The sequence below is a fragment of the Gigantopelta aegis genome, chromosome 2 (assembly GCF_016097555.1).
Source record: "Gigantopelta aegis isolate Gae_Host chromosome 2, Gae_host_genome, whole genome shotgun sequence".
NCBI lineage: Eukaryota > Metazoa > Mollusca > Gastropoda > Neomphalida > Peltospiridae > Gigantopelta > Gigantopelta aegis.
In genome coordinates, this window is record NC_054700.1 from 7,547,439 (window position 1) to 7,573,008 (window position 25,570).

Sequence of the window (25,570 nt, forward strand, 5' to 3'; positions counted from 1 at the left end):
AAGCACTCGCTTGATGCACGATCAGTCTTGGATTGGTCCCCATCGGTGGGCCCATAGAGCAATTTCTCTGTCCAGCCAGTGCACCACGACTGGTATACTGGTATATCAAATGCTTATAAAAATCCCTTGCTACTAATGAAATTTTTTTTCTTCTCTAAGACTATATGTCAAACTGACCAAATGTTTGACATAGCCAATGATTAATAAATCAATGTGCTCTAGTGGTGTCATTAACCTCCCACCCCAAAAAAGCCTGTTACCGTGGCAGCATTGATTGCTATGGTGACTGTCATATGCTGAGAAATGAGGACATCAAAGACTATGTATCAGAATTACCAAATCAATCATTGTGTTCTAGTGGTGTTGTTAAACAAAACCAGGATCCCCCTGTTGTTACCTTGGCAGCATTGACTGCTATGGTGACGGTCGTCTTCTGAGAGGTCAGGTCATCGAGCGTTTTGTCTGCCGCTGTAATCTGTTGAATGACGGTGGTGAACTCCGTTTTCAGGTTTTCAGCTTTTGTCTTCAAACTGCTGATGTTAGTAGTCTGGAAGAAACAAAATATTAAATTGAAGAACACTATACAAATGCCAAATTATTGTCAGCCTCTTTGCATAATTGGCTAACTTTCTTAGAGCTATATACCTGGGCTCCGTTCCAAGAATCGATTTTAATACTAGGATCGCCGTAAGTGTGTAAGGTAGTTTTGCACATAATATGATCTTAACGCTAAGATCGCTTCATAAAACAGAGCCTTGTGGCCCTTTCAATGTAGCGGTCTTACAGGTAATACTAAGATCACATGAAGTGCATAAGGTACTAAAGCACTTAAGATGATCTTTACGCTAAGATCGCTTCATAAAACAGAGCCTTGTGACCCTTTCAATGTAGCGGTCTTACAGGTAATACTCAGATCACATGAAGTGCATAAGGTACTAAAGCACTTAAGATGATCATAATGCTAAGACTGCTTCATGGAATGGGCCCCTAGGCTGTTTTTCCAGGACAGCGGATGAGTGGTTAGTGAGAGAGAAGTCGGTGTATAGTGGTCCAGGACGGCGGGCGAGTGGTTAGTGAGAGAGAAGTCGGTGTATAGTGGTCCAGGACGGCGGGCGAGTGGTTAGTGAGAGAGAAGTCGGTGTATAGTGGTCCAGGACGGCGGGCGAGTGGTTAGTGAGAGAGAAGTCGGTGTATAGTGGTCCAGGACGGCGGGCGAGTGGTTAGTGAGAGAGAAGTCGGTGTATAGTGGTCCAGGACGGCGGGCGAGTGGTTAGTGAGAGAGAAGTCGGTGTATAGTGGTCCAGGACGGCGGGCGAGTGGTTAGTGAGAGAGAAGTCGGTGTATAGTGGTCCAGGACGGAGGGCGAGTGGTTAGTGAGAGAGAAGTCGGTGTATAGTGGTCCAGGACGGCGGGCGAGTGGTTAGTGAGAGAGAAGTCGGTGTATAGTGGTCCAGGACGGCGGGCGAGTGGTTAGTGAGAGAGAAGTCGGTGTATAGTGGTCCAGGACGGCGGGCGAGTGGTTAGTGAGAGAGAAGTCGGTGTATAGTGGTCCAGGACGGCGGGCGAGTGGTTAGTGAGAGAGAAGTCGGTGTATAGTGGTCCAGGACGGCGGGCGAGTGGTTAGTGAGAGAGAAGTCGGTGTATAGTGGTCCAGGACGGCGGGCGAGTGGTTAGTGAGAGAGAAGTCGGTGTATAGTGGTCCAGGACGGCGGGCGAGTGGTTAGTGAGAGAGAAGTCGGTGTATAGTGGTCCAGGACGGCGGGCGAGTGGTTAGTGAGAGAGAAGTCGGTGTATAGTGGTCCAGGACGGCGGGCGAGTGGTTAGTGAGAGAGAAGTCGGTGTATAGTGGTCCAGGACGGCGGGCGAGTGGTTAGTGAGAGAGAAGTCGGTGTATAGTGGTCCAGGACGGCGGGCGAGTGGTTAGTGAGAGAGAAGTCGGTGTATAGTGGTCCAGGACGGCGGGCGAGTGGTTAGTGAGAGAGAAGTCGGTGTATAGTGGTCCAGGACGGCGGGCGAGTGGTTAGTGAGAGAGAAGTCGGTGTATAGTGGTCCAGGACGGCGGGCGAGTGGTTAGTGAGAGAGAAGTCGGTGTATAGTGGTCCAGGACGGCGGGCGAGTGGTTAGTGAGAGAGAAGTCGGTGTATAGTGGTCCAGGACGGCGGGCGAGTGGTTAGTGAGAGAGAAGTCGGTGTATAGTGGTCCAGGACGGCGGGCGAGTGGTTAGTGAGAGAGAAGTCGGTGTATAGTGGTCCAGGACGGCGGGCGAGTGGTTAGTGAGAGAGAAGTCGGTGTATAGTGGTCCAGGACGGTGGGTGAGTGGTTAGTGAGAGAGAAGTCGGTGTATAGTGGTCCAGGACGGCGGGCGAGTGGTCCAGGACAGCGGGTGAGTGGTAGTGGGAGAGAAGTTGGTGTATAGTGGTCCACGGCTAGCTTTGGCACTTGTCAAATTCGTCAATTGCGAATATTGAAAGCAGTTGGCGAATTTTATTTTAATTTGACGAAATAATTTCATGTAATAATTGACATTTTTTCAAGAAAAAAACAGACAATTTCTGCAATTTTTGAAGTTTAATACACAATTTGGCGAAATGTTTTGCTCACCCAAAGCTAGCCCTGTCAGGTCTTACACCTCCCCATTAATTAAGCCATTAATTATAGCTCAGTCTGCGAGCCCAGTAACTACCAACCTTAAGTCTGATGGGTTAACCACCACACCACAATGGCCAGATTTGGGAATATGTTTGTCAATGTAGTTAAAAACAATACTTATTGCTAATAATTGTGATTAGGATGTCTATTAAGTTTAAATATTTCTTGCTATTAATTATGGCTGGGACTGGTGGGACTGGAAAACAGATTGAAGATAATATTAAGGTACATGTATTTCCATAACATTTTTCAAAGAAAGAAAAGAAAGAAATGTTTTATTTAATGACGCACTCAACACATTTTATTTATGGTTATATGGCGTCAGACATATGGTAAAGGACCACACAGTTTTGAAAGGAAACCCGCTATCGCCACTACATGCAGGGCTACTCTTCCCAATTAGCAGCAAGGGATCTTTTATTTGCACTTCCCACAGGCAGGATAGCACAAACCATGGCCTTTGTTGAACCAGTTATGGATCACTGGTCGGTGCAAGTGGTTTACACCTACCCATTGAGCCTTGCGGAGCACTCACTCAGGATTTGGTTTCGGTATCTGGATTAAAAATCCCATGCCTTGACTGGGATCCGAACCCAGTACCTACCAGCCTGTAGACCGATGGCCTAACCACGACGCTACCGAGGCCGGTAAAACATATTTCAAATGCATGTACGTAAATATCAAGATGGAAAGAGCTAATTATATTTTATGACTAATGCTTGGCATACACCTGCCAATTAACAATGAACAATGACTCTACATTCAAGTCAGAACTGGTACAAAAATTTGCATCAGCATACTCCTGCTGATGCAATGATCTTGAACAAGTTCTGATGGAAGGTCAAATGTCCAGGGGTGGATCCATGAAATATTTTAAGGGGGAGGGGAACTAACAAGAAAAGACATCCCAATGGGAGAAAAAAAAAGAGGGGCAGTTAAATGTTTATGCAGGGTTCATACACTTTATCAGTAACCAAATTCCATAACTTTTCATGACTTTCCATGACTGTTTAAAGGCATTTTCCATGACTTTTTGAGAAGAAAAAAATTACAATCCTCAACTAAATCTATAGGTATTTTACTCTATTAGGCCACTCTAATTTCATTTCTTGGTTTACAGGCAATCTTTTAAAAAAAGGCAGAATGGAGGAAATAAAAATAAAAATGACTTTCAGATTGTTTTTAAGGGGATTTATTGACAACATTCTCTCAAAACCACAGAGGAGGGAATAAAAAAACCTTAAAATTACAAAACGTATTAATTATTGATATACATGTGCATTATTTAAACCATATGTTTGTGTAACTGTTTCATGCATTCATTCTGACATCAAATGTATCCATTTTCATTCAGTAAAAATAGTAATATGAACCTTCTGAGTACTGCAGGTGAGATATCTCAACTAAGTTCATAATTTTAAAAAAAGTATAGAATTAATTTTAACTCAATTATAAATAGAACCTTTTTTGTACTATTTATAACATCTGATGTTTTAGATATTAATAATATTTTTTTAATTAATAATAAAGATTATTATACACATTCTGTTTTCTCACCAAAAAATATATATTCAAATTCAAATTAAAAAAATAAAGAAGGAAATAGTTCTTGGCACTTTAATTTAAATGCAGTTCGTATTTAAGGTCAAGGTTAATAATTAACTTGCAAGTTTTTGCTGGCAGGCTATTATTAAAATATACATTTATGTTTTACGTGCATCAAGTGACTTCAGTAAAGTAAATAATGTTGCTACTTTACTTTGTTCAATATGATGCAAAACATATAAAAGTTATGCTGATCCTTTGTACTACAAAATGATTAAAGCTTGAGGTATTTCCATTGGTCACCTAATAAGTATACATTGTTTTTCATTGAAAATGAAAATTTATCTAAATACTTATATATTTTTTGCTACTAAAATTTTAAAACTTACGATTAGTTTTAAAATATATGTAGTAAAAAATGTATTTAGACAGATTTTCATTTGTCATGACTTTCCATGACCAATATCAAAATTCCATGACTTTCCAGGCCTGGAAAATGACATTTACAAATTCCATGACTTTCCATGACCTGTACGAACCCTGTTATGGGGGGATGGGTCCTCTGGTCCCCTCCCAGGATCCCCCTCTGCTGCCATGTCTTTTGCCCTGCACAACCCATTGACTAATCAGTCCGCATGGAGTCTTAGACAGAAATGTATCATGTTTTAAACTAATACACAAGAGGACTACTACTTAAATTACCTGTCCAAGGATTTGTGATTCCATACTCTGCATACGAGTGTCATTCTGTATGACTTTCAAGTCTTCATTGGCTCTTTGTTGTTCTGCAGTAAAATCAAGCCCCAAGCTTCCAGTTACTTGACTTTTGGTATGGTACTGAAAAACAAACACCAAAATAATTTAAGCTTATTAACATCAACAAGATGAAGATCCCACTGGTGTTGAACAGTATAAGTCTGAACTCTTACCTAGAAGGAGAAGTCCAAACTAAATATAACTAGCAGTCTGAGAGTATCCCAGTATTTCCTAAGCTCAAGGGCCATAACTCTGCCATAAATAGTACCGGTAATATAACCATGAAATTCAAATCTGATCTGCAACAGTACATGATAAATCTATAAGTAGCACTAAACGAAATAACTTCTGGCTGGGTCAAGTTCAAGGTGCACCCAACTTTTGACAGAGCAGTTAATACCACAGTTCCTGTGATTGGTATATTTTGTGAGTGTGTTGTAAACAAAATTAGCCTTGTGCTTGAAACATATATGGGGTACATGTTAAAAAAAAGTACTCAAATTTTGTGCGGAACATGGGTAGTCAGAGACACTACCTGTTATCTCTGAAATGAGCAGCTCACCCCTAATTTTTCTGATTCACTTTAAGGGTGAGAGGTGGTAGTATTTATATCCGTGATGTATATGTCGATTGAGTTTTAGCCACATATGCTACTATGGTTGTCTATTGGATTTGATTTGGTGGTAAACACCATATACCCAAAATTTCAGATCAATGTCTTAGAGCATTGTGAAAAAAAGAAAAAAAGTATATATCAGCAAAATATATAGGACAGAAGGATGGACAGACAGACAGAAGGATGGACAGACAGAAGGAAGGAGATGAAACCTAAATCCAGTCCAGCTTGGGTGTCCCTAACAGAAGCCAAAGCTCCTGCTGGCATAGCTCTCTGGGTCACTGAGACATACAAGCCCCCTCACCACATCAAGGAATGGACTACGAAGGGGCTGGTGTTAATGGGCCTTACACAAACACATATATCTCAAGCACAAGTGTTGAACTATTTTAGTCTGTACTCACAGACAGAGGTTTAAACTGAATCTAAGATGAACCCACAACACCTAATGGGACACATTTCTGCAGCAATGGGCCCTGTTCCATGAAGCGATCTTAGCCAGCTAAGATTACCTTAAGTGTATAACGACTGTATACACTTAAGTATATAAGAAATAAAAGATAATGAGACAGCTCCATAATGATATGAAGTCCACATCTGCCTTATACACTAACATTTGAAAATGTTACTTATAACAATGAGTTACTAAATTTACAAAGAGCAAACTAGTGATATGTTCTCATTAATAGGGGTGACTATTGCAGTCAGTTTTCCTACTGCGATAGTTAAAATACTATTGTGATAGTATGGTAATAGTGATAGTACTATTGCAATAGTATTGTGAATTATTAAATCGCTTGATAACAGTATTATGAATAGATATTTCGCAAACCTATTTACCTCAGTCTTCCAATATTATGTACATTTGTATATGTGTGTATGTATGTGTTTGTTTGTGTGAGTGTGCATTCGTAGGTACGTATATTTGTGTTTGTATGTATGTCTGTGGTTGTAATTAGTTATTTGTAATAATGTCACTAGGTAGTGAAATCATATTTAATAAATAATACCACACATTATTGTGTTATGCTTTCATTATGCATATTATCGAAACTACTGATAGCTGAGCAAACAATTGCAATAGTTATCGATAGTTTAATTAACTATCGATGCATTGCTATCGAGGAACTGACTATTGCAACATTTCGATGACACCACTACTCATTAAACACTTAACACAAAGCTTTCCACTTAATTATTAAAAGCATCACATGGCATGATATTTCATCTCAGATTGCTGCAAAAAGAACATGCTTTTGACACCTCGCAATACTTTCATGATGCAATACCTCGTATATTTACAGAATAATATGAAGAGCAAACAACTCTTACTGAGAAACACTCACTTCGGCAACAACGGTGATGAACTGTTTAAGTTGAGATTAAAATAATATATAATTCAAGAGCAGACAACTCTTACTGGAAAAAAATTAACAACTGCAGCAATGGTATTGAACTGTTTACGTTTGTACTAGAGGTTTAAACCATATACACACATTTAAGAGCAGACAACTCTTACAGGAAACCACAGACTTGTGCCGCGATGGTGTTGAACTATTTGCAGGGCTAAAAATTTGCACGAATCTCCGAATCCGATTCGCACCAGGATTCACGCAAGCATAAAACATCCGAATCTATTTGGATTCGCGTGAAATATTTCTACAAATTTATTAAATTGACTAATCAGTGAATAAAACGTTACAGAATTTAAAAAAAAAAAAAAAAAAAAAATAGTCTGGTTATCAAGCTTCAGTTTAAACTGGCTTCAAAAGCGTAACATACATTCGAATCCGTGCATGTTCTAAACATAGAGGTTTATCGAGAATAGTCTGGCCTGAAGCCAAGCGGTGGTTGGTCCATTTCTATGAACCAAATTGTCAACGAAGAGAACTGAGAGGAAGATGTTTGTTCAGTTCTTACATAATAACAATAGACAGTAGTGTGCCACTTTTAGTAATACATCAAACATTTCTATGTTAGTTCACTGATATTATGTTCCTAACCTTGAATTATCTGCTCTTTTTAATGAATAAATGTTTTTGTCGGTAGCGGAAATGTATTTCAGTAATATCCGTACAAACATTGAACCAATGCGCAAAATACATTGGCAAAAGTATCCCATGCGCTCTTTATGAATAAACAATCTTCGAAAAGTAACCTGGTCTGCGTTCAGCCAGACCGAGTGGAAAAACGTCCATTAGACTGGTTTATGCGCTTCACAGTAAACCAAATGGCTACGTTGGGAACTAATCAATTAGTTCGCGAACGTTAGCTGGTAAAACACCTAAAAAAAACTGACTGTAAAGAAAACTGGAACCAACAACTAAAAAAAACCTTTAGAATTTTTGTTTGTTTGTTTGTTTGTTTTTTTTTGCTTTAAACTTGGATACACTGTTACTGACAAATTGGTTATTCTTTCCAGTAAATAATAAGGGTTGTTTTATATACACTAATCCATATACAGTTAGTAGCATATGACACATAAGTCTATATACTAACACCGTTGATAAAGTTCTCTGAAAATGTTTAGAATCGGAGAATTACCATGGACTGCTTCCATGGGAATCTACATGGATTCTCATGAAAAAAGCTGAATTTTTAGCCCTGGTTTGTACTAGAGATTATACACAAATTCAAGAACAGACAACTCTTACAGGAAACCACTCACTTGTGCCGCGATGGTGTTGAACTGTTTGTACTAGAAATTATACACGAATTCAAGAGCAGACAACTCTTATAGGAAACCACTTGCTTGTGCCACAATGGTGTTGAACTGTTTGTACTAGATATTATACACAAATTCAAGAGCAGACAACTCTTACAGGGAAACACTCGCTTGTGCTGCGATGGTGTTAAACTGTTTGTACTAGAGATTATACATGAATTCAAGAGCAGACAACTCTTATAGGAAACCACTCGCTTGTGCCGTGATGGTGTTGAACTGTTTGTACTAGAGATTATACACAAATTCAAGAGCAGACAACTCTTACAGGAAACACTAGCTTGTGCCGTGATGGTGTTGAACTGTTTGTACTGAGATTATACACAAATTCAAGAGCAGACAACTCTTACAGGGAAACACTCACTTGTGCCGCGATGGTGTTAACTGTTTGTACTAGAGATTATACACAAATTTAAAAGCAGATAACACTTAAGGAAACCACTTATTTGTGCCACAATGGTGTTGAACTGTTTGTACTAGAGATTATACATGAATTAAAGAGCAGACAACTCTTACAGGGAAACACTTGTGCCGTGATGGTGTTGAACTGTTTGTATTAGAGGTTTAAACAATATACAAGAAGAGAAAACAACTCTTACAGGGAAACACTTACTAGTGCCACGATGGTGTTGAACTGTTTGTACCAGAGATTATACACAAATTCAAGAGCAGACAACTCTTAAGGAAACCATTTATTTGTGCCACAATGGTGTTGAACTGTTTGTACTAGAGATTATACGTGAATTAAAGAGCAGACAACTCTTACAGGTAAACACTTATGCCGCGATGGTGTTGAACTGTTTGTATTAGAGGTTTAAACAATATACAAGAATTAAAGAGAAGACAACTCTTACAGGGAAACACTTACTTGTGCCGCGATGGTGTTGAACTGTTTGTACTAGAGATTATACACAAGTTCAAAAGCAGACAACTCTTACAGGAAACCACTCACTTGTGCCGCGATGGTGTTGAACTCTTTAAGCCTGACCTCGTAGTTGAAAGCTTTCTGGTTCTCACTCTTAACAAGATCCAGTGTGGTCTGGGCGGTTGTCATTAAGCCGTTGATTCTGTTCCACTCGCCAACACTGCCATCCTTCAGTGTTACAACTACTCCTTCCAGAGTCACGGCCTAAATATAAGAAAAAGGAATATTTCTTTAATGACACATGACCAGCCTCGGTGGTGTCATCATTAAGCCTTTGGACATAAGGCTGGTAGGTACAGGGTTCACAGCCCAGGACCAGCTCCCAACCAGAGCAAATTTTAATGACTCAGTGGGCAGGTGTAAAACCACTACACCATCTTTTCTCTTACTAACAACTAAGAACTAACCACTAACCAACTGTCCTGGATACACAGCCCAGATAGCTGAGCTGTGTGCTCAGGACAGTGTGCTTGAATCTTAATTGGATATAAGCATGAAAAATAAGTTGAAATGAAAATGTTTAATGACACATGAGCACATTTTAAAACAATGTTATAATTTGGTGTCTTATTTTGACTATTGGTCATAAAAGAGAAAAGAAACCCACTGCTGCCAAACAAGCCACTCCTATCACAAAAAGTGGCAGGATCAATCTTCGTTGGTCAGCCCATTGAGCTATTTCTCGTTCCAGCCAGTGCTCCACAACTGGTTAACAAAGACCATGGTATGTGTTATCATGTCTGTAGGATGCTGTATATAAAAGATCCCTTGCTGCTAACCGAACGGAGTAGCACATACTGTGTGGCAGCAGCAGATTTCCTGTCTCATTATCTGTGTGGTTCTTGTGTCATTAAATAAAACATTTCTTACTTTCTTCCTACCCCAAAAACAAAAAGGAATTTTATGTGCACCTTTTCTAGCTTAGCCTGAAACATTTTAGTCTTAAATACCAATGTAAGCATTTATTTATTTTTCTCTTCTCTTCTTTTTAAAAGTTTAACAGTGCCAAACTTGCTTTATTATAAATATTAACAGTCCTTTCTGTTTTGTCTGCCATCTTGATTATATAGAATACACATAAAACTGAAACAGTGCCAGACTTAATTTAGTCTGAAGATCCGAAACAGTTCTGTTTGCTGCCATCTTGACTATGTACAATATCCATAATTCTATTTGCCCATAAAGTAAAACAGTGTCAGACTAACTTTATTTTGAAGATCCGACACAGTTCTGTTTGCTGCCGTCTTGATTATGTAGAACACACCACAAAAGTAAAACAGCTAGTGCCCGACTTACTTTATTCTGAAGATCCGACACAGTTCTGTTTGCGGCCGTCTCACTGTGTGTGATGTTGTTGGCAAGGTCACCAGTGGACCCGGAGCTGGACCCAGAGGTGGTCCCGGCCATCCCCAGTTTGCCCTGCGTGTCGGTCAGCTGCTGCTGGAGACCCTGCAACACCTTGTCCTGAGCCTGTATCGCCAGCACTTTCTGACTGGTGTTGTAGTAACTCGTCCACATGTTAGCCAGTCGAGCAGAGTCCTCCCCCAGTGTTTTCTCACATCGGCCACAAACTGAAACCAAAAAAAAAAGGAGTAAAGTTTGTTTTATTTAACTAAGCCTCTAGAGCACATTGATTTTTATCTTATCATCGGCTATTGGACGTCAAACATGGTCATTATGACATATTTCTTTAGAGGAAACCACATAAGCTACTCATTCTGATAAGCAGCAAGGGGTCTTTTATATGCACTTTCCAAGACAGGACAGCACATACCACAGCCTTTGATGAACCAGTTGTGGATCACTGGTTGGAACGGAAAATAGCCCAAATTGCAAATGAGTCTACTGATAAGGATCGATCCAATGACCAACCACTTCACAGGCGGACACGCTACCGCTTGAGCTACCAAACTGAAACAAGAGCACTGGTGGGTGTGTGTGTGTGCAAATTCCTCATGATGGGACCAACAATGGCTAAGACTTGATAAGAATTAAAAAAAAGAAAAAGAAAAAAAGTTTACATAATGTTATTTAAATTTGATACAATAATGTGGACCTTTGGGGGGGGGGGGGGGGGGGGGGTGGTTTTTTCTACGAGCTAAAGAGTGCATATGCACCTTGTACACCCGTTCTGCATACAGGCCTAGTGAGTTACATGACATGCCTGTCAAAAGTAGGTCATGGTGACCTATAGTTCGTCCCACACTCAACACATTTTATTTAAGGTTATATGGAAAAAAGAAAGAAAGAAATGTTTTATTTAATGACGCACTCAACACATTTTATTTACGGCTATATGTAATTATATGAATTATTTGTTATGTTTTGTGAATTTATTGAAATAAAACAGTCACAAATTTAGTATAAAATCGTGCAGGGTAGCAAGTGAATTTATACTATTTGTGACTGTTAATAAATTCACAAGATGATGGATGGATGGATGGATGGATGGATGGATGGATGGATGGATGGATGGGATGGATGGATGGATTTATTATTATTATTATTGTGGATGGATGGATATGTGCATGGTACAGATAGTTAAGAACAATAATGCACCATTCCATATATCTCACCAATTGTTTTATATCCCCAAGTTATTTTGGGTTTATTGGGAGGTGGGTTGTTTGGGATTAAATAATAATAGAATTTGTACGGAGAAGGAAGTATCGTCAGAACAGATTCTTTGGCTAATACTTATTTTGTTTCAATCATTGAATAGCTATGAGTGTACAAATCACAATTACTTTTGGAGTAAAGGCTCAAGTGGTTTTTTCTACGAGCTACATACACTATAAATACCTGTTCTCCGAAGTCTGTGTATAAAGGCAGGCATTGATCACACTATAGATACCTGTACATCCTTGTTCTCCGAAGTCTCATCCTTGTTCTCCGAAGTGTATAAAGGCAGACAGGATCACACTATAAAGACAGGCTCATCCTTGTTCTCCGAAGTCTGTGTATAAAGGCAGGCATTGATCACACTATAAATACCTGTACATCCTTGTTCTCCGAGTCTGTGTATAAAGACAGGCTCATCCTTAATCTCCGAAGTCTGTGTATAAAGGCAGACACTGTCACACTATAGATACCTGTACATCCTTGTTCTCCGAAGTCTGTGTATAAAGGCAGACACTGTCACACTATAGATACCTGTACATCCTTGTTCTCCAAAGTCTGTGTATAAAGGCAGACACTGTCACACTATAGATACCTGTACATCCTTGTTCTCCAAAGTCTGTGTATAAAGGCAGACACTGTCACACTATAAATACCTGTACACCCTTGTTCTCCGAGTCTGTGTATAAAGGCAGGCATTGATCACACTATAAATACCTGTACATCCTTGTTCTCCGAAGTCTGTGTATAAAGGCAGGCATTGATCACACTATAAATACCTGTACATCCTTGTTCTCCGAGTCTGTGTATAAAGACAGGCTCATCCTTGTTCTCCAAAGTCTGTGTATAAAGACAGACACTGTCACACAATAAATACCTGTACATCCTTGTTCTCCGAGTCTGTGTATAAAGGCAGGCATTGATCACACTATAGATACCTGTACATCCTTGTTCTCCGAGTCTGTGTATAAAGGCAGACACTGTCACACAATAAATACCTGTACACCCTTGTTCTCCGAAGTCTGTGTATAAAGGCAGACACTGTCACACTATAAATACCTGTACACCCTTGTTCTCCGAAGTCTGTGTATAAAGGCAGGCATTGATCACAGGCCCGACCGGTCACACCTGGCTTACACGGACACACCCCGGAACCTGCGTCACAGGCAGCCGTTGCACCTCCCACGGAACCAGTTGAGTTGCAACTACAGGCTGAAAAAACCCAAACAATCAGTACAGAGAACCAGTCTAGTTGGAAATAAAACACTTTAGTTACAAATATACTGTAAAATGGGTATTATTCGCGAATGTGTAATTTTCGCGTTTTTCGCGTTTTTAATTTAGCCGTGAAAATTACACTTACACAAATAATAAAATCCATTAGAACAACAAAAAACCCAAACAATCCACACACAAACAGTTTAGCAATTTTGGCACGCTGGTCTGCATCATACTGTCCATATTCACCGCGGTTTTGTTTACGATTTGTAGAAGTGTTTAATTTATCAACGGCATCATTGGCAGCCTGTGTCGATTGAACTTCTTCGATCATTAAACACGTTGAAGGCTCAGGTAAACCAACAGTTTCAGGTTTGTTTGCGCTTTTTTTTTAACCACTGCAAAATTGAACCTGCCATAATGCTGTTTTTGTGAAGAATGATAAATGTAGTTGATTTTTTTGGAACAGACATTCTTACTGGTATTGTTAAGCTGTGAATAAACATTTAGAAATTAGTATAATGAGCCATTTTTAATTAGCCAATCAAAGTAAGGGACACAAATGGTTTTGTAAACTTCCGGAAAAATGTCATTGACAAGTGACAAAATCAAAAGAGGTGAGACGTTTTTAACACCGGTGTTTAAACATTAAAAGATGATTACTATAGTACAAGTGTTTGTCTTTATTTCACACTTTCTGGAGTTGATTGAACCACATCCTGGATTACTTTCATTAAATGTATACAGTGTGGTCGCTGCTGGACATGTGGCTGCAGCACTTAGAGGAGTCGCTCAGAAAGGGATAATATTATGTATGCCTATGTTGACCACTTCAGTGTTGATTTGATGTTATGTACCAAAGTATAGTTTTGTACGCGTTAGTAATTTAAAAAACAAATAAACAAAAAACTAAAACCATGACACCGCAAAAATTAAAAACCGCAAGCTGCCTGCATTTTTTATATCGCAAAAAATTTACTGCCACAAATAATACCCATTTTACAGTAACTGTAAAAAAAAAAACCATGACTGAGATCCAGTCTAGTTATAAATATAACCTAGCTGTAACAATCAGTACACAGAACCAGTCGAGTTACAAATATAACCTCCAACCATCAGTACAGAGAACCAATCAAGTTACAAATATAACCTGCAACCATCAGTACAGAGAACCAGTCTAGTTACAAGTATAACCTGTACCAATTAAAGAACCAGTCTAGTTACAAATTTAACCTGTAACAATTAGTACAAAGAACCAGTTGAAGTACCAAGAACCAGTTGAGTTACAACTACAATTAAAACACTATATTGAGATTCTGTGTTCAATGGTACCTGCTGTGAAAGCTTTGATCATTAAAAATAAATGATGTCTTGTGAGTAACTTAAAATTAGCTTTACAAATGACAGCCTCCATGTTATTTCATAAATATAAACAACAGTAATGATATTTGAGGGGTGACTGAAAAGTTATCAGCCTAACTAGGAAGATACTATGTGAATGACGTGATTATACAAGACCAATGGTTAAATGGAATTAAAACTGAGTAACTTTAAATATATATTAAAGAAAACTTAATTAGTATATTTAGTGTTTATTTTGTTGTTTAGTATACACTTACCTTCACAGGCTTTGTCTGGCAGACCGAAGTAACCAGGACTGCATGCATCACACTTCCCTCCCGACACGACGTTCTGTTTGCACACACAGTTCCCGGAGTCGGGCATACACTGAAGTAAACTACTTCCCAACTCATTGCACCCACAAGCCTGACAACCTGGTCCACATACAAGGAAGGAACTGTTTTTATTTAACATCGCACTCAACACATTTTATTTTATTTTATGGTTATATGGCCTTAGACATATGGTTAAGGACCACACAAATATTGAGAGAAGAAACCTGCTGTCGCCACTTTTATATGCACCATCCCACAGACAAGGTAGTACATACCACAGCCTTTGATATGCCAGTCGTGGTGCACTGGCTGGAAAAAGAAATAGCCCAATGGACCCACTGACAGGGATTGATCCCAAACCGACCGTGCATCAAGCGAGCGTTTTTCCACTAGGCTACGCCTCACCCCTCCAACAGGGATCAAAGGACATTTTTAATTTAATAAATTTAACAGGCATGGCACAAGAAAGCAGACACTGGGGGGGGGGGGATGGGCAAAGTTTCTAGGGGGCTAGGGGTATGCTCCCCTGTAATTATTAAAAACTAAATGCAATTTCCTGCGCTCTAAAAAAATATAAATTAATCTCTGCCATAAGATTTACTACCAATAATATTTTTTATTCAGTTCCACTGTGTCTGTTTAAAAATTAGTTTTAACTTTTGTTAAGATGAACATTTATAACTATAACTATAATCAAGTTTCAATGAAGGACTTATAGTTTGTAACAAAATGAAGCTTATTTGTGAAACTTTAACGTTGAGTTAAGTGCTAAAGTTAACAACATCGCAGCTGTCACCAATGGAAAAGTAACACCTATTTCTGCCAGCTCTAGCCATGCAAGACAGGCGTATTCCATAACGTCAGCCCATGCAGAATAAATTGGTCTTGCATGACCATGTGACTTCTATTGTTTGAGCTGATATTAACATTAAGTGATGTCACGTAAACAGCAAAATAACGCAAGAAATGCTTTTTATATTTCATAAAAACAAGGAAACCTGCTGTCATAATGAAATTATACTATCATTTTTGGTTTATACTTTTAGTAAAACCCATTTTTGGGTACAATCTTTTCAATGGTTATGATTATTTTATTGTAAGATAAAAAAAAAAAAATGTAGGTTTTTCACATTTTCCAAAAATGCTTGTTTTTCATCTACTGAATGAGAGAAAAATAATCCTCCATTATGTATCCATGTGGACAGGGCTATTCCACCCTCGGGTACATAATATGATGTCAGGGACTCAGCAAACCTCATCCCTGACAACAAATTATGTACCCTCGGGTGGAATAGCCCTGTCCCACATGGACACATATGAAGGATTCTTTTAATTTCTCCTTGTAAAAACATTTGTTGACACCACTAGAGCACTTTGAATTATTAATCATCGGCTACTGGATATCAAACTTTTGGTAATTCTAACATATAGTCTTAGAGAGGAAACCTGCTACATTTTTCCATTAGTAGCAAGAGATCTTTTATATGCATCATCCCATAGACAGGATAGTACATGATAATCATGGTCTTTGATATACTGCCTGGAACTAGAAATAGCCCAGTGGACCCAACGACCGCACATCAAGAGACCGCTTCACCACTGGGCTACATCCTACCCTTTGACTTTGTCAAGGTGAGACATTTAATTTCAACTTATTTTCATGCTTATATCCAATTAAGATTCAAGTACGCTGTCCTGGGCACACACCTCAGCTATCTGGGCTCTGTCTGTCCAGGACAGTGAGTTAGTAGTTAGTTGTTAGTAGTTAGTGGTTAGTCAGAGAGAAGAAGGTGTAGTAGTCTTACACCTACCCATCGAGTCATTAAAGTTCGCTCTGGGTGGGAGCCAGTACCGGGCTGCGAACCCTGTACCTACCAGCCTTATGCCCGGTGGCTTAACCATGACACCACCGAGGCCAATGAGGTGGGACAAGAATTCAATTGATCATGTACGTACCAGTAAAACTGTCATTAGAGAAGCCATAATAGTTGGTCTGACAGGCATCACAGTTTCTTTTGCCAACGCCTGGATGACAAGGACACTCTCCGGATGTGAAGTTACAGACAAGACTGATGGAACCTTTGTTATCACAACCACAGGCTGCAAAATACCCATGCAATATATTACTTAAAACAAAACATCTCAAGCAATACTACTTGAACAAGTCTACAAAATACCCATACAATATATTACTTAAAACAAAACATCTCAAGCAATACTACTTGAACAAGTCTACAAAATACCCATACAATATATTACTTAAAACATCTAAGCCATACTACTTGTACTAGACAACAAAATACCCATGCAATATATTACTTAAAACATCTCCAGCAATACTACTTGAAACCAGGCTACAAAATACCCATGCAATATATTACTTAATAAATCTCCAGCAATACTAGTTGTACCAGGCTACAAAATACCCATGCAATATATTACTTAAAACATCTCCAGCAATACTAGTTGTACCAGGCTACAAAATACCCATGCAATATATTACTTAAAACATCTCCAGCAATACTAGTTGTACCAGGCTACAAAATACCCATGCAATATATTACTTAAAACATCTCCAGCAATACTAGTTGTACCAGGCTACAAAATACCCAAGCAATATATTACTTAATAAATCTCCAGCAATACTAGTTGTACCAGGCTACAAAATACCCATGCAATATATTACTTAAAACATCTCCAGCAATACTAGTTGTACCAGGCTACAAAATACCCAAGCAATATATTACTTAATAAATCTCCAGCAATACTAGTTGTACCAGGCTACAAAATACCCATGCAATATATTACTTAAAACATCTCCAGCAATACTACTTGAAACCAGGCTACAAAATACCCATGCAATATATTACTTAAAACATCTCAAGCAATATTACTTGTACTAGACAACAAAAAAACCATGCAATATATTATTTAAAACATCTCAAGTAATACTACTTGTACCGGTCTACAAAATAGCCATGCAATATATTACTTAAAACATCTCAACCAATACTATTTGTACTAGGCAACAAAATAGCCATGTAATATATTATTTATAACATCTCAAGCAATACCACGCTTCATTTATTTTACCCATTTACAAAAGTGTGGTGTGCAAGTATAACTGCACACTTTTTAAACTTGCCAAACGTCTTCATTGCATTATGTAAAGTCCTTTAGTAGCATCGTGGTATAAGTCAGTTACTGCATAACTTATTGCATGGTTATTGCACACTTTTCATGTATTGATTAACAACAGATAAGACCCTCATGTTGTCGCACTCGGGACTATTGTCAATCAAAATATCAAAATTGTGCAATAACCATGCATACTATTCGTAAATTTATGTGGTAACTTTACTTATTCTACAGTATGCAAGCAAGCATGTAGCGTGTTACACATTAACATTGTAAGAAACTAGTTTGACAGTACATATATATTTGTTTAAATTATAATTATTTAATGACTAGCTGTATTATACGTCTAAAAACAACAGAAGAAGACTTGTCATATTTTGCCATTTTAAACAATGTCTGTGATTTTTAAAAACCTTACAAATGAGCTAATCCCACATATAACTCAAGAATATCAAAACTAATACACATGTATGGCCACTCTGCATAATCTGTGGTTTACTCAAGAATCTTTGACGAAAACATAAAATACACAGAAAATCTTCATTGCATAATTATAATCCTTAAAAAAGCTGTAAATTCTTTTTTTTACACACCCGTTGGTGAGAACATCATGAATTATTTTTGATAACACATATTTGTTTACACATGTGTCATTTAAAACAAAACATCTCAAGCAATACTACTTGAACAAGTCTACAAAATACCCATACAATATATTACTTAAAACATCTAAGCCATACTACTTGTACTAGACAACAAAATACCCATGTAATATATTACTTAAAACATCTCCAGCAATACTACTTGAAACCAGGCTACAAAATACCCATGCAATATATTACTTAATAAATCTCCAGCAATACTAGTTGTACCAGGCTACAAAATACCCATGCAATATATTACTTAAAACATCTCCAGCAATACTAGTTGTACCAGGCTACAAAATACCCATGCAATATATTACTTAAAACATCTCCAGCAATACTAGTTGTACCAGGCTACAAAATACCCATGCAATATATTACTTAAAACATCTCCAGCAATACTAGTTGTACCAGGCTACAAAATACCCAAGCAATATATTACTTAATAAATCTCCAGCAATACTAGTTGTACCAGGCTACAAAATACCCATGCAATATATTACTTAAAACATCTCCAGCAATACTAGTTGTACCAGGCTACAAAATACCCAAGCAATATATTACTTAATAAATCTCCAGCAATACTAGTTGTACCAGGCTACAAAATACCCATGCAATATATTACTTAAAACATCTCCAGCAATACTACTTGAAACCAGGCTACAAAATACCCATGCAATATATTACTTAAAACATCTCAAGCAATATTACTTGTACTAGACAACAAAAAAACCATGCAATATATTATTTAAAACATCTCAAGTAATACTACTTGTACCGGTCTACAAAATAGCCATGCAATATATTACTTAAAACATCTCAACCAATACTATTTGTACTAGGCAACAAAATAGCCATGTAATATATTATTTATAACATCTCAAGCAATACCACGCTTCATTTATTTTACCCATTTACAAAAGTGTGGTGTGCAAGTATAACTGCACACTTTTTAAACTTGCCAAACGTCTTCATTGCATTATGTAAAGTCCTTTAGTAGCATCGTGGTATAAGTCAGTTACTGCATAACTTATTGCATGGTTATTGCACACTTTTCATGTATTGATTAACAACAGATAAGACCCTCATGTTGTCGCACTCGGGACTATTGTCAATCAAAATATCAAAATTGTGCAATAACCATGCATACTATTCGTAAATTTATGTGGTAACTTTACTTATTCTACAGTATGCAAGCAAGCATGTAGCGTGTTACACATTAACATTGTAAGAAACTAGTTTGACAGTACATATATATTTGTTTAAATTATAATTATTTAATGACTAGCTGTATTATACGTCTAAAAACAACAGAAGAAGACTTGTCATATTTTGCCATTGTAAACAATGTCTGTGATTTTTAAAAACCTTACAAATGAGCTAATCCCACATATAACTCAAGAATATCAAAACTAATACACATGTATGGCCACTCTGCATAATCTGTGGTTTACTCAAGAATCTTTGACGAAAACATAAAATACACAGAAAATCTTCATTGCATAATTATAATCCTTAAAAAAGCTGTAAATTCTTTTTTTTACACACCCGTTGGTGAGAACATCATGAATTATTTTTGATAACACATATTTGTTTACACATGTGTTAACAATTTCAAGACCTATGACTGGCTGCTCCTAGGTGATGACCAGGTCACCAGTGCCATACAACCAATGAAAAAACAGCATAATCGAAATTGATTACACTGTGATGTATCAACCTGACAAATCATTTATTTGTGACACGTACATGTAAGTGCAAGGGCTGTAAATAACTTTTAGTCGAAAAAGATGTTAAAATTTGCTTAAAACCTGGTTTTTGAGGATATGTAAGAAATAGAATACATTTGTGTCCATTAGATACCATTTATCTTATAACTCGTTGTTTAAAAATGTATCAAACTCGCTTGTTAGATACATTTTAAAACAACTCGTCGTAAGATAAATGGTATCTAACGGCCACTCATGTATTATTCTCTATGTGACTATCAAGTTGAAATTCAAATTCAAACTTTGACATTACATATATTAGTATATAAACAATAGCATAGAGGTTATTAGTATCGTCAATATCATATATTTGGAATAAAAATTGTATTATGCGAGACTCTGGCAAGCATTCTTAATATATGATATTGACGACACCAAAACACACAATTGTAATCATCTCTTTATCATATAATCTCAAGCTTAATACAAAATGTTTTTGTAAACTGTATACGCAACTTTAATTCAAGTCGGCCATTACCCGATATACAAATGATTTAACAGTATGTGAAACGGTGCCTTTTTGAAAGAAAATGATGTCAAACTCGAATGACGTCATTTTAGATGTCAATACATAAGAATAAACTAGTAATTAACATTTTTTTATTTTCTGAATACTGGACAGCTTTCAATGTAAAGTTACTAGGGAAATGTTTTTGTTTGATGACTAAGAATATATACATCAATTACGGAGTCTCACCCTAGTACATTTACTTAAATGTCAATAAATGTAGTGCCGAGACATCAATTAATTTACATCTATTTAACAAAGTTATCAAATTCTTAAAGTATGTGATCTGAAAAATATCACATGCTTTGATTGCACTGAAAATATAATATATTATATGATAAATAAAATGATTTGAATGTATTTCAAGGTATATTCTTTACATTTCATTAAGAAAATGAATGAATATTTTTGGTCACTATATGCAACTTTAACACTGCCCCTTTAAACATCATTTTAGGCTATATTGCATATATATATATATTACATTACTATAAGATTTTGTCGAGCACAGCCATTAAATGTTTACCTGCACAGTTCTGTAGTGAAGCATTTCCATAGAAACTGTCCATACATCTTTCACAATTCGATCCTACTGTGTTGTTTTGACAGTTCTGGCAGATTCCTGATATTTTGTCACAGGCATCTGAGTTTCCATGACAATCACACCGTGTGCATGTTCCACCCGTAATTTGAGCATTGCCGTAGTAGAAAGTGTCACATCTACACAGAATAACGGAGGGTATAAATTGTAATTATTTCATTTGCAGAGAGTATGCAAAATAAAGTTTGTTTTATTTAATGACGTCATTAGATAAAATAGATTTATTTATTTATTGACTACTGGATGTCGAACATTTGACCATTCTTACAGTCTTCAGAGGTAATTCATTACATTTTTCCATTAAAAAGACGTTATTTTGTTTAACAACACCACTAGAGGTCAACGATTTATTAATCACTGGCTATTGGATGTCAAACATTTGGTTATTTTGACACAGTGTTAGAGAAAAAACCTGCTACATTTTTCCATTTGTAGAAAGGGATCTTTTATATGCACCATCCCACAGACAGAATAACACATACCACGGTCTTTGATATACCAGTTGTGATTCACTGGCTGGAATGAGAAATAACCCAATGGGTCCACTGACGGGGATCAATCCAACTTTTTCCATTAGGAATCTTTTATATCTGCACTTTTCCATAGAGAGGACAGCTAATAACATCATGGCTTGATACACCCGAGGGAATTCAATCTTTTGACCCAAGTAATGTTGTACTGCCTGAACACAAATAGATCCCACCCGTGCCCTCAACCCCCCAAAATATATCTTAATATTATTGTGATGCACATATAGAGAGTATGACATTGTTGTTTAATGACACCACTAAAGCACATCATCGGCTATTGGACGTCAAATATTTGGCAATTCTGACATACAGTCTTAGGAAGGAAATGTTTTATTTAACGACGCACTCAACACATTTTACTTACTCTTATATAGCGTCAGATATATGGTTACGGACCACACAGATATAGAGAGAGGAAACCTGTTGTCGCCACTTCAAGGGCTACTCTTTTCGATTAGCAGCAAGGGATCTTTTATATGCACCATCCCACAGACAGGATAGTACATACCACAGACATTGCTACACCAGCTGCGGAGCACTGGCTAGAATGACAAATAGCCCAATGGAGCCACCGACGTACAGTCTTAGTGAAAACCTGCTACATTTTTCCATTAGCAGCAAGAGATCTTTCACATGTAGTTTTTAACAGACAGGTCAGCACATACCATAGCCTTTGATATACCAGTCATAGGACACTGGTTGAGATAGAAAATAAAACTCAATGAGAGAATGAGTCCACTGAGTGGATTCGAACCTACAACCCAAGCACCTCAGGTATGAGTTATGTAATAACACTCTTCAGTCATTAGTTGATAGGGGCACAACGTAGCCCCTAAAATGCCTAATGTGCCGCCGATCTAGGATCGATTCCCATTGCTGAGCTCAATGGGCTGTTACTTGTTCCTGCCAGTGCACCACAACTGACATATCAAAGTTGTGGTATGTGCTATCCTGCGTGTGGGATAATGCATATAAAAGGTCCCTTGCCACTAATGAAAAATGTAGCAGCTTTTCTCTATTATGAGACTGTATGTCAAAATTACCAAAAAGTCTGACATCTATTAGCTATTATGATTAATGATGTTACAAGTGTAGCACGTTTTCTCTATTATGAGACTGTACACATGTATGTCAAAAAGTCTGACATCTATTAGCTATTATGATTAATGATGTTACAAGTGTAGCACGTTTTCTCTATTATGAGACTGTACACATGTATGTCAAAAAGTCTGGACATCTATTAGCTATTATGATTAATGGTGTTATAAATGTAGCAGCTTTTCTCTATTATGAGACTGTATGTCAAAATTACCAAAAAGTCTGACATCTATTAGCTAATATGATTAATGGTGTAAGTGTAGCATGTTTTCTCTAAGACTATATATATATATGTCAGAATTACCAAATGTTTGACATATATTAGCTTATGATTAATGGTGTAAGTGTAGCACGTTTTCTCTAAGACTATATATATATGTCAGAATTACCAAATGTTTGACATATATTAGCTGATGATTAATGGTGTAAGTGTAGCATGTTTTCTCTAAGACTATATATATATGTCAGAATTACCAAATGTTTGACATATATTAGCTGATGATTAATGGTGTAAGTGTAGCATGTTTTCTCTAAGACTATATATATATGTCAGAATTACCAAATGTTTGACATATATTAGCTGATGATTAATGGTGTAAGTGTAGCATGTTTTCTCTAAGACTATATATATATGTCAGAATTACCAAATGTTTGACATATATTAGCTGATGATTACCGTATTTGACCGGAAATAAGCCCATGTCTTTGAATAAGCCCCCCTCCGTTTTGATAGCATTTAAGAAATTAGGCCCTCATTCGTAAATAAGCCCACCCCCAATTTCGTCACCTTATAAATAACATGAAATTGCAAGTTTGCTCAAAGTTCATTTAAAAGGTCATACCTCCTGCAGATAATTAAACACAAATGTAACACAATATTTTACCACCAGTGAGATTTAGCAGTCTAACAATAACAGTGTGTAACATTGTTTTTAATTTCATGCCTGCAGTATTTCTCTGAAGTATCCAAGCCCAAGTATGAACTAAAAACCAATGTCTATTTTTACCACCACACTGGGTCCGCAGTTAATGCTAATTAACCAAATACCTTATTCTGATTGGCTAAGAACAATGACCTTAGATTGATATTTCTTTGTAGTGTAAGCTGGCTGCCTGTGTCAGAAACGTGTGTATACGCTATTGAGTTTGTTGTTAATTGCTGTTGTTTTAAGTCTTCTCAGCATTAAATTTTGGATGTAAATAAACAGCACTGGTAAGTAATTGTAACATAGAAGGTGTGTTTCTGATAATTAGATACTAGTAAAAAAACCCACAATTTAATTAATAAACAATTATTATTTATTATTAACAAATGGAACACTAATTAATAGATGTGCTACTGAACGTTTTTTGTTTTCTTCCTAGTTCATTTAAGTATTGTTATTTATTTTAATTATTATTATTAAAAAAAAATTCAACTAAACTGGCCCCTTGTCTGGGAATAAGCCCACCCCATGCTAAGCTCACAGTGAGTTGTCTTGGCCCCCTGGGCTTATTTCCGGTCAAATACGGTAATGGTGTAAGTGTAGCATGTTTTCTCTAAGACTATATATATATGTCAGAATTACCAAATGTTTGACATATATTAGCTGATGATTAGTGGTGTAAGTGTAGCATGTTTTCTCTAAGACTATATATATATATATGTCAGAATTACCAAATGTTTGACATATATTAGCTGATGATTAATGGTGTTATAAGTGTAGCACGTTTTCTCTAAGACTATATATATATATGTCAGAATTACCAAATGTTTGACATATATTAGCTGATGATTAATGGTGTTATAAGTGTAGCACGTTTTCTCTAGGACTATATATATATATGTCAGAATTACCAAATGTTTGACATATATTAGCTGATGATTAATGGTGTTATAAGTGTAGCACGTTTTCTCTAAGACTATATATATATATGTCAGAATTACCAAATGTTTGACATATATTAGCTGATGATTAATGGTGTTATAAGTGTAGCACGTTTTCTCTAAGACTATATATATATGTCAGAATTACCAAATGTTTGACATATATTAGCTGATGATTAATGGTGTAAGTGTAGCATGTTTTCTCTAAGACTATATATATATGTCAGAATTACCAAATGTTTGACATATATTAGCTGATGATTAATGGTGTCCTTATACTAAACAAAGTTCAACGTTATTACTTGATATCACTTACTTTTTTCTCTTTCTTTTTTTTCACAGAATTAGTTTTAACTCACATCAATTAAACAATTGCATGGACATCGCTAGCTGATAAATGTTTTGTTGGGTTTTAAAAAAAATATTTATTCACAGAACCCCTGTTTACATTTGTTATCTGTCCCAACCACAGGGATGAAGTAATAGAGTTACAATACAAAATTATACATATTATATATATTAGCATTTTGGTATACAGATTAAAAATTGCATTCAGTATTTAGAATAGTTATTATCAAGAGGTTATACATGTATGCATGAATATTAAAGATACAGATAGAAAAATTATTGCATATTATGTAATCTAAGTTCTCATAGCTTATAATTTTGAAACAGACATGTAAATTAAT

At 36.8% G+C, this 25,570-nt stretch overlaps 1 protein-coding gene across 1 annotated transcript in view; it reads right to left on the minus strand.

Annotated features, from left to right (window-relative positions):
* The window catches only part of LOC121379358 (laminin subunit alpha-2-like), a 113,722-nt gene that overhangs the window by 34,459 nt on the left and 53,693 nt on the right, over window positions 1–25,570 (minus strand). The window contains exons 24-31 of the mRNA XM_041507939.1: window positions 21,312–21,505; window positions 16,683–16,826; window positions 14,670–14,825; window positions 12,892–13,044; window positions 10,510–10,784; window positions 9,241–9,417; window positions 4,897–5,031; window positions 398–547 (exon numbers count right to left, since the gene is read on the minus strand). Of these exons, the coding sequence (XP_041363873.1) occupies window positions 398–547; window positions 4,897–5,031; window positions 9,241–9,417; window positions 10,510–10,784; window positions 12,892–13,044; window positions 14,670–14,825; window positions 16,683–16,826; window positions 21,312–21,505 (1,384 nt within the window). The remainder of the gene's footprint in view (window positions 1–397; window positions 548–4,896; window positions 5,032–9,240; window positions 9,418–10,509; window positions 10,785–12,891; window positions 13,045–14,669; window positions 14,826–16,682; window positions 16,827–21,311; window positions 21,506–25,570) is intronic.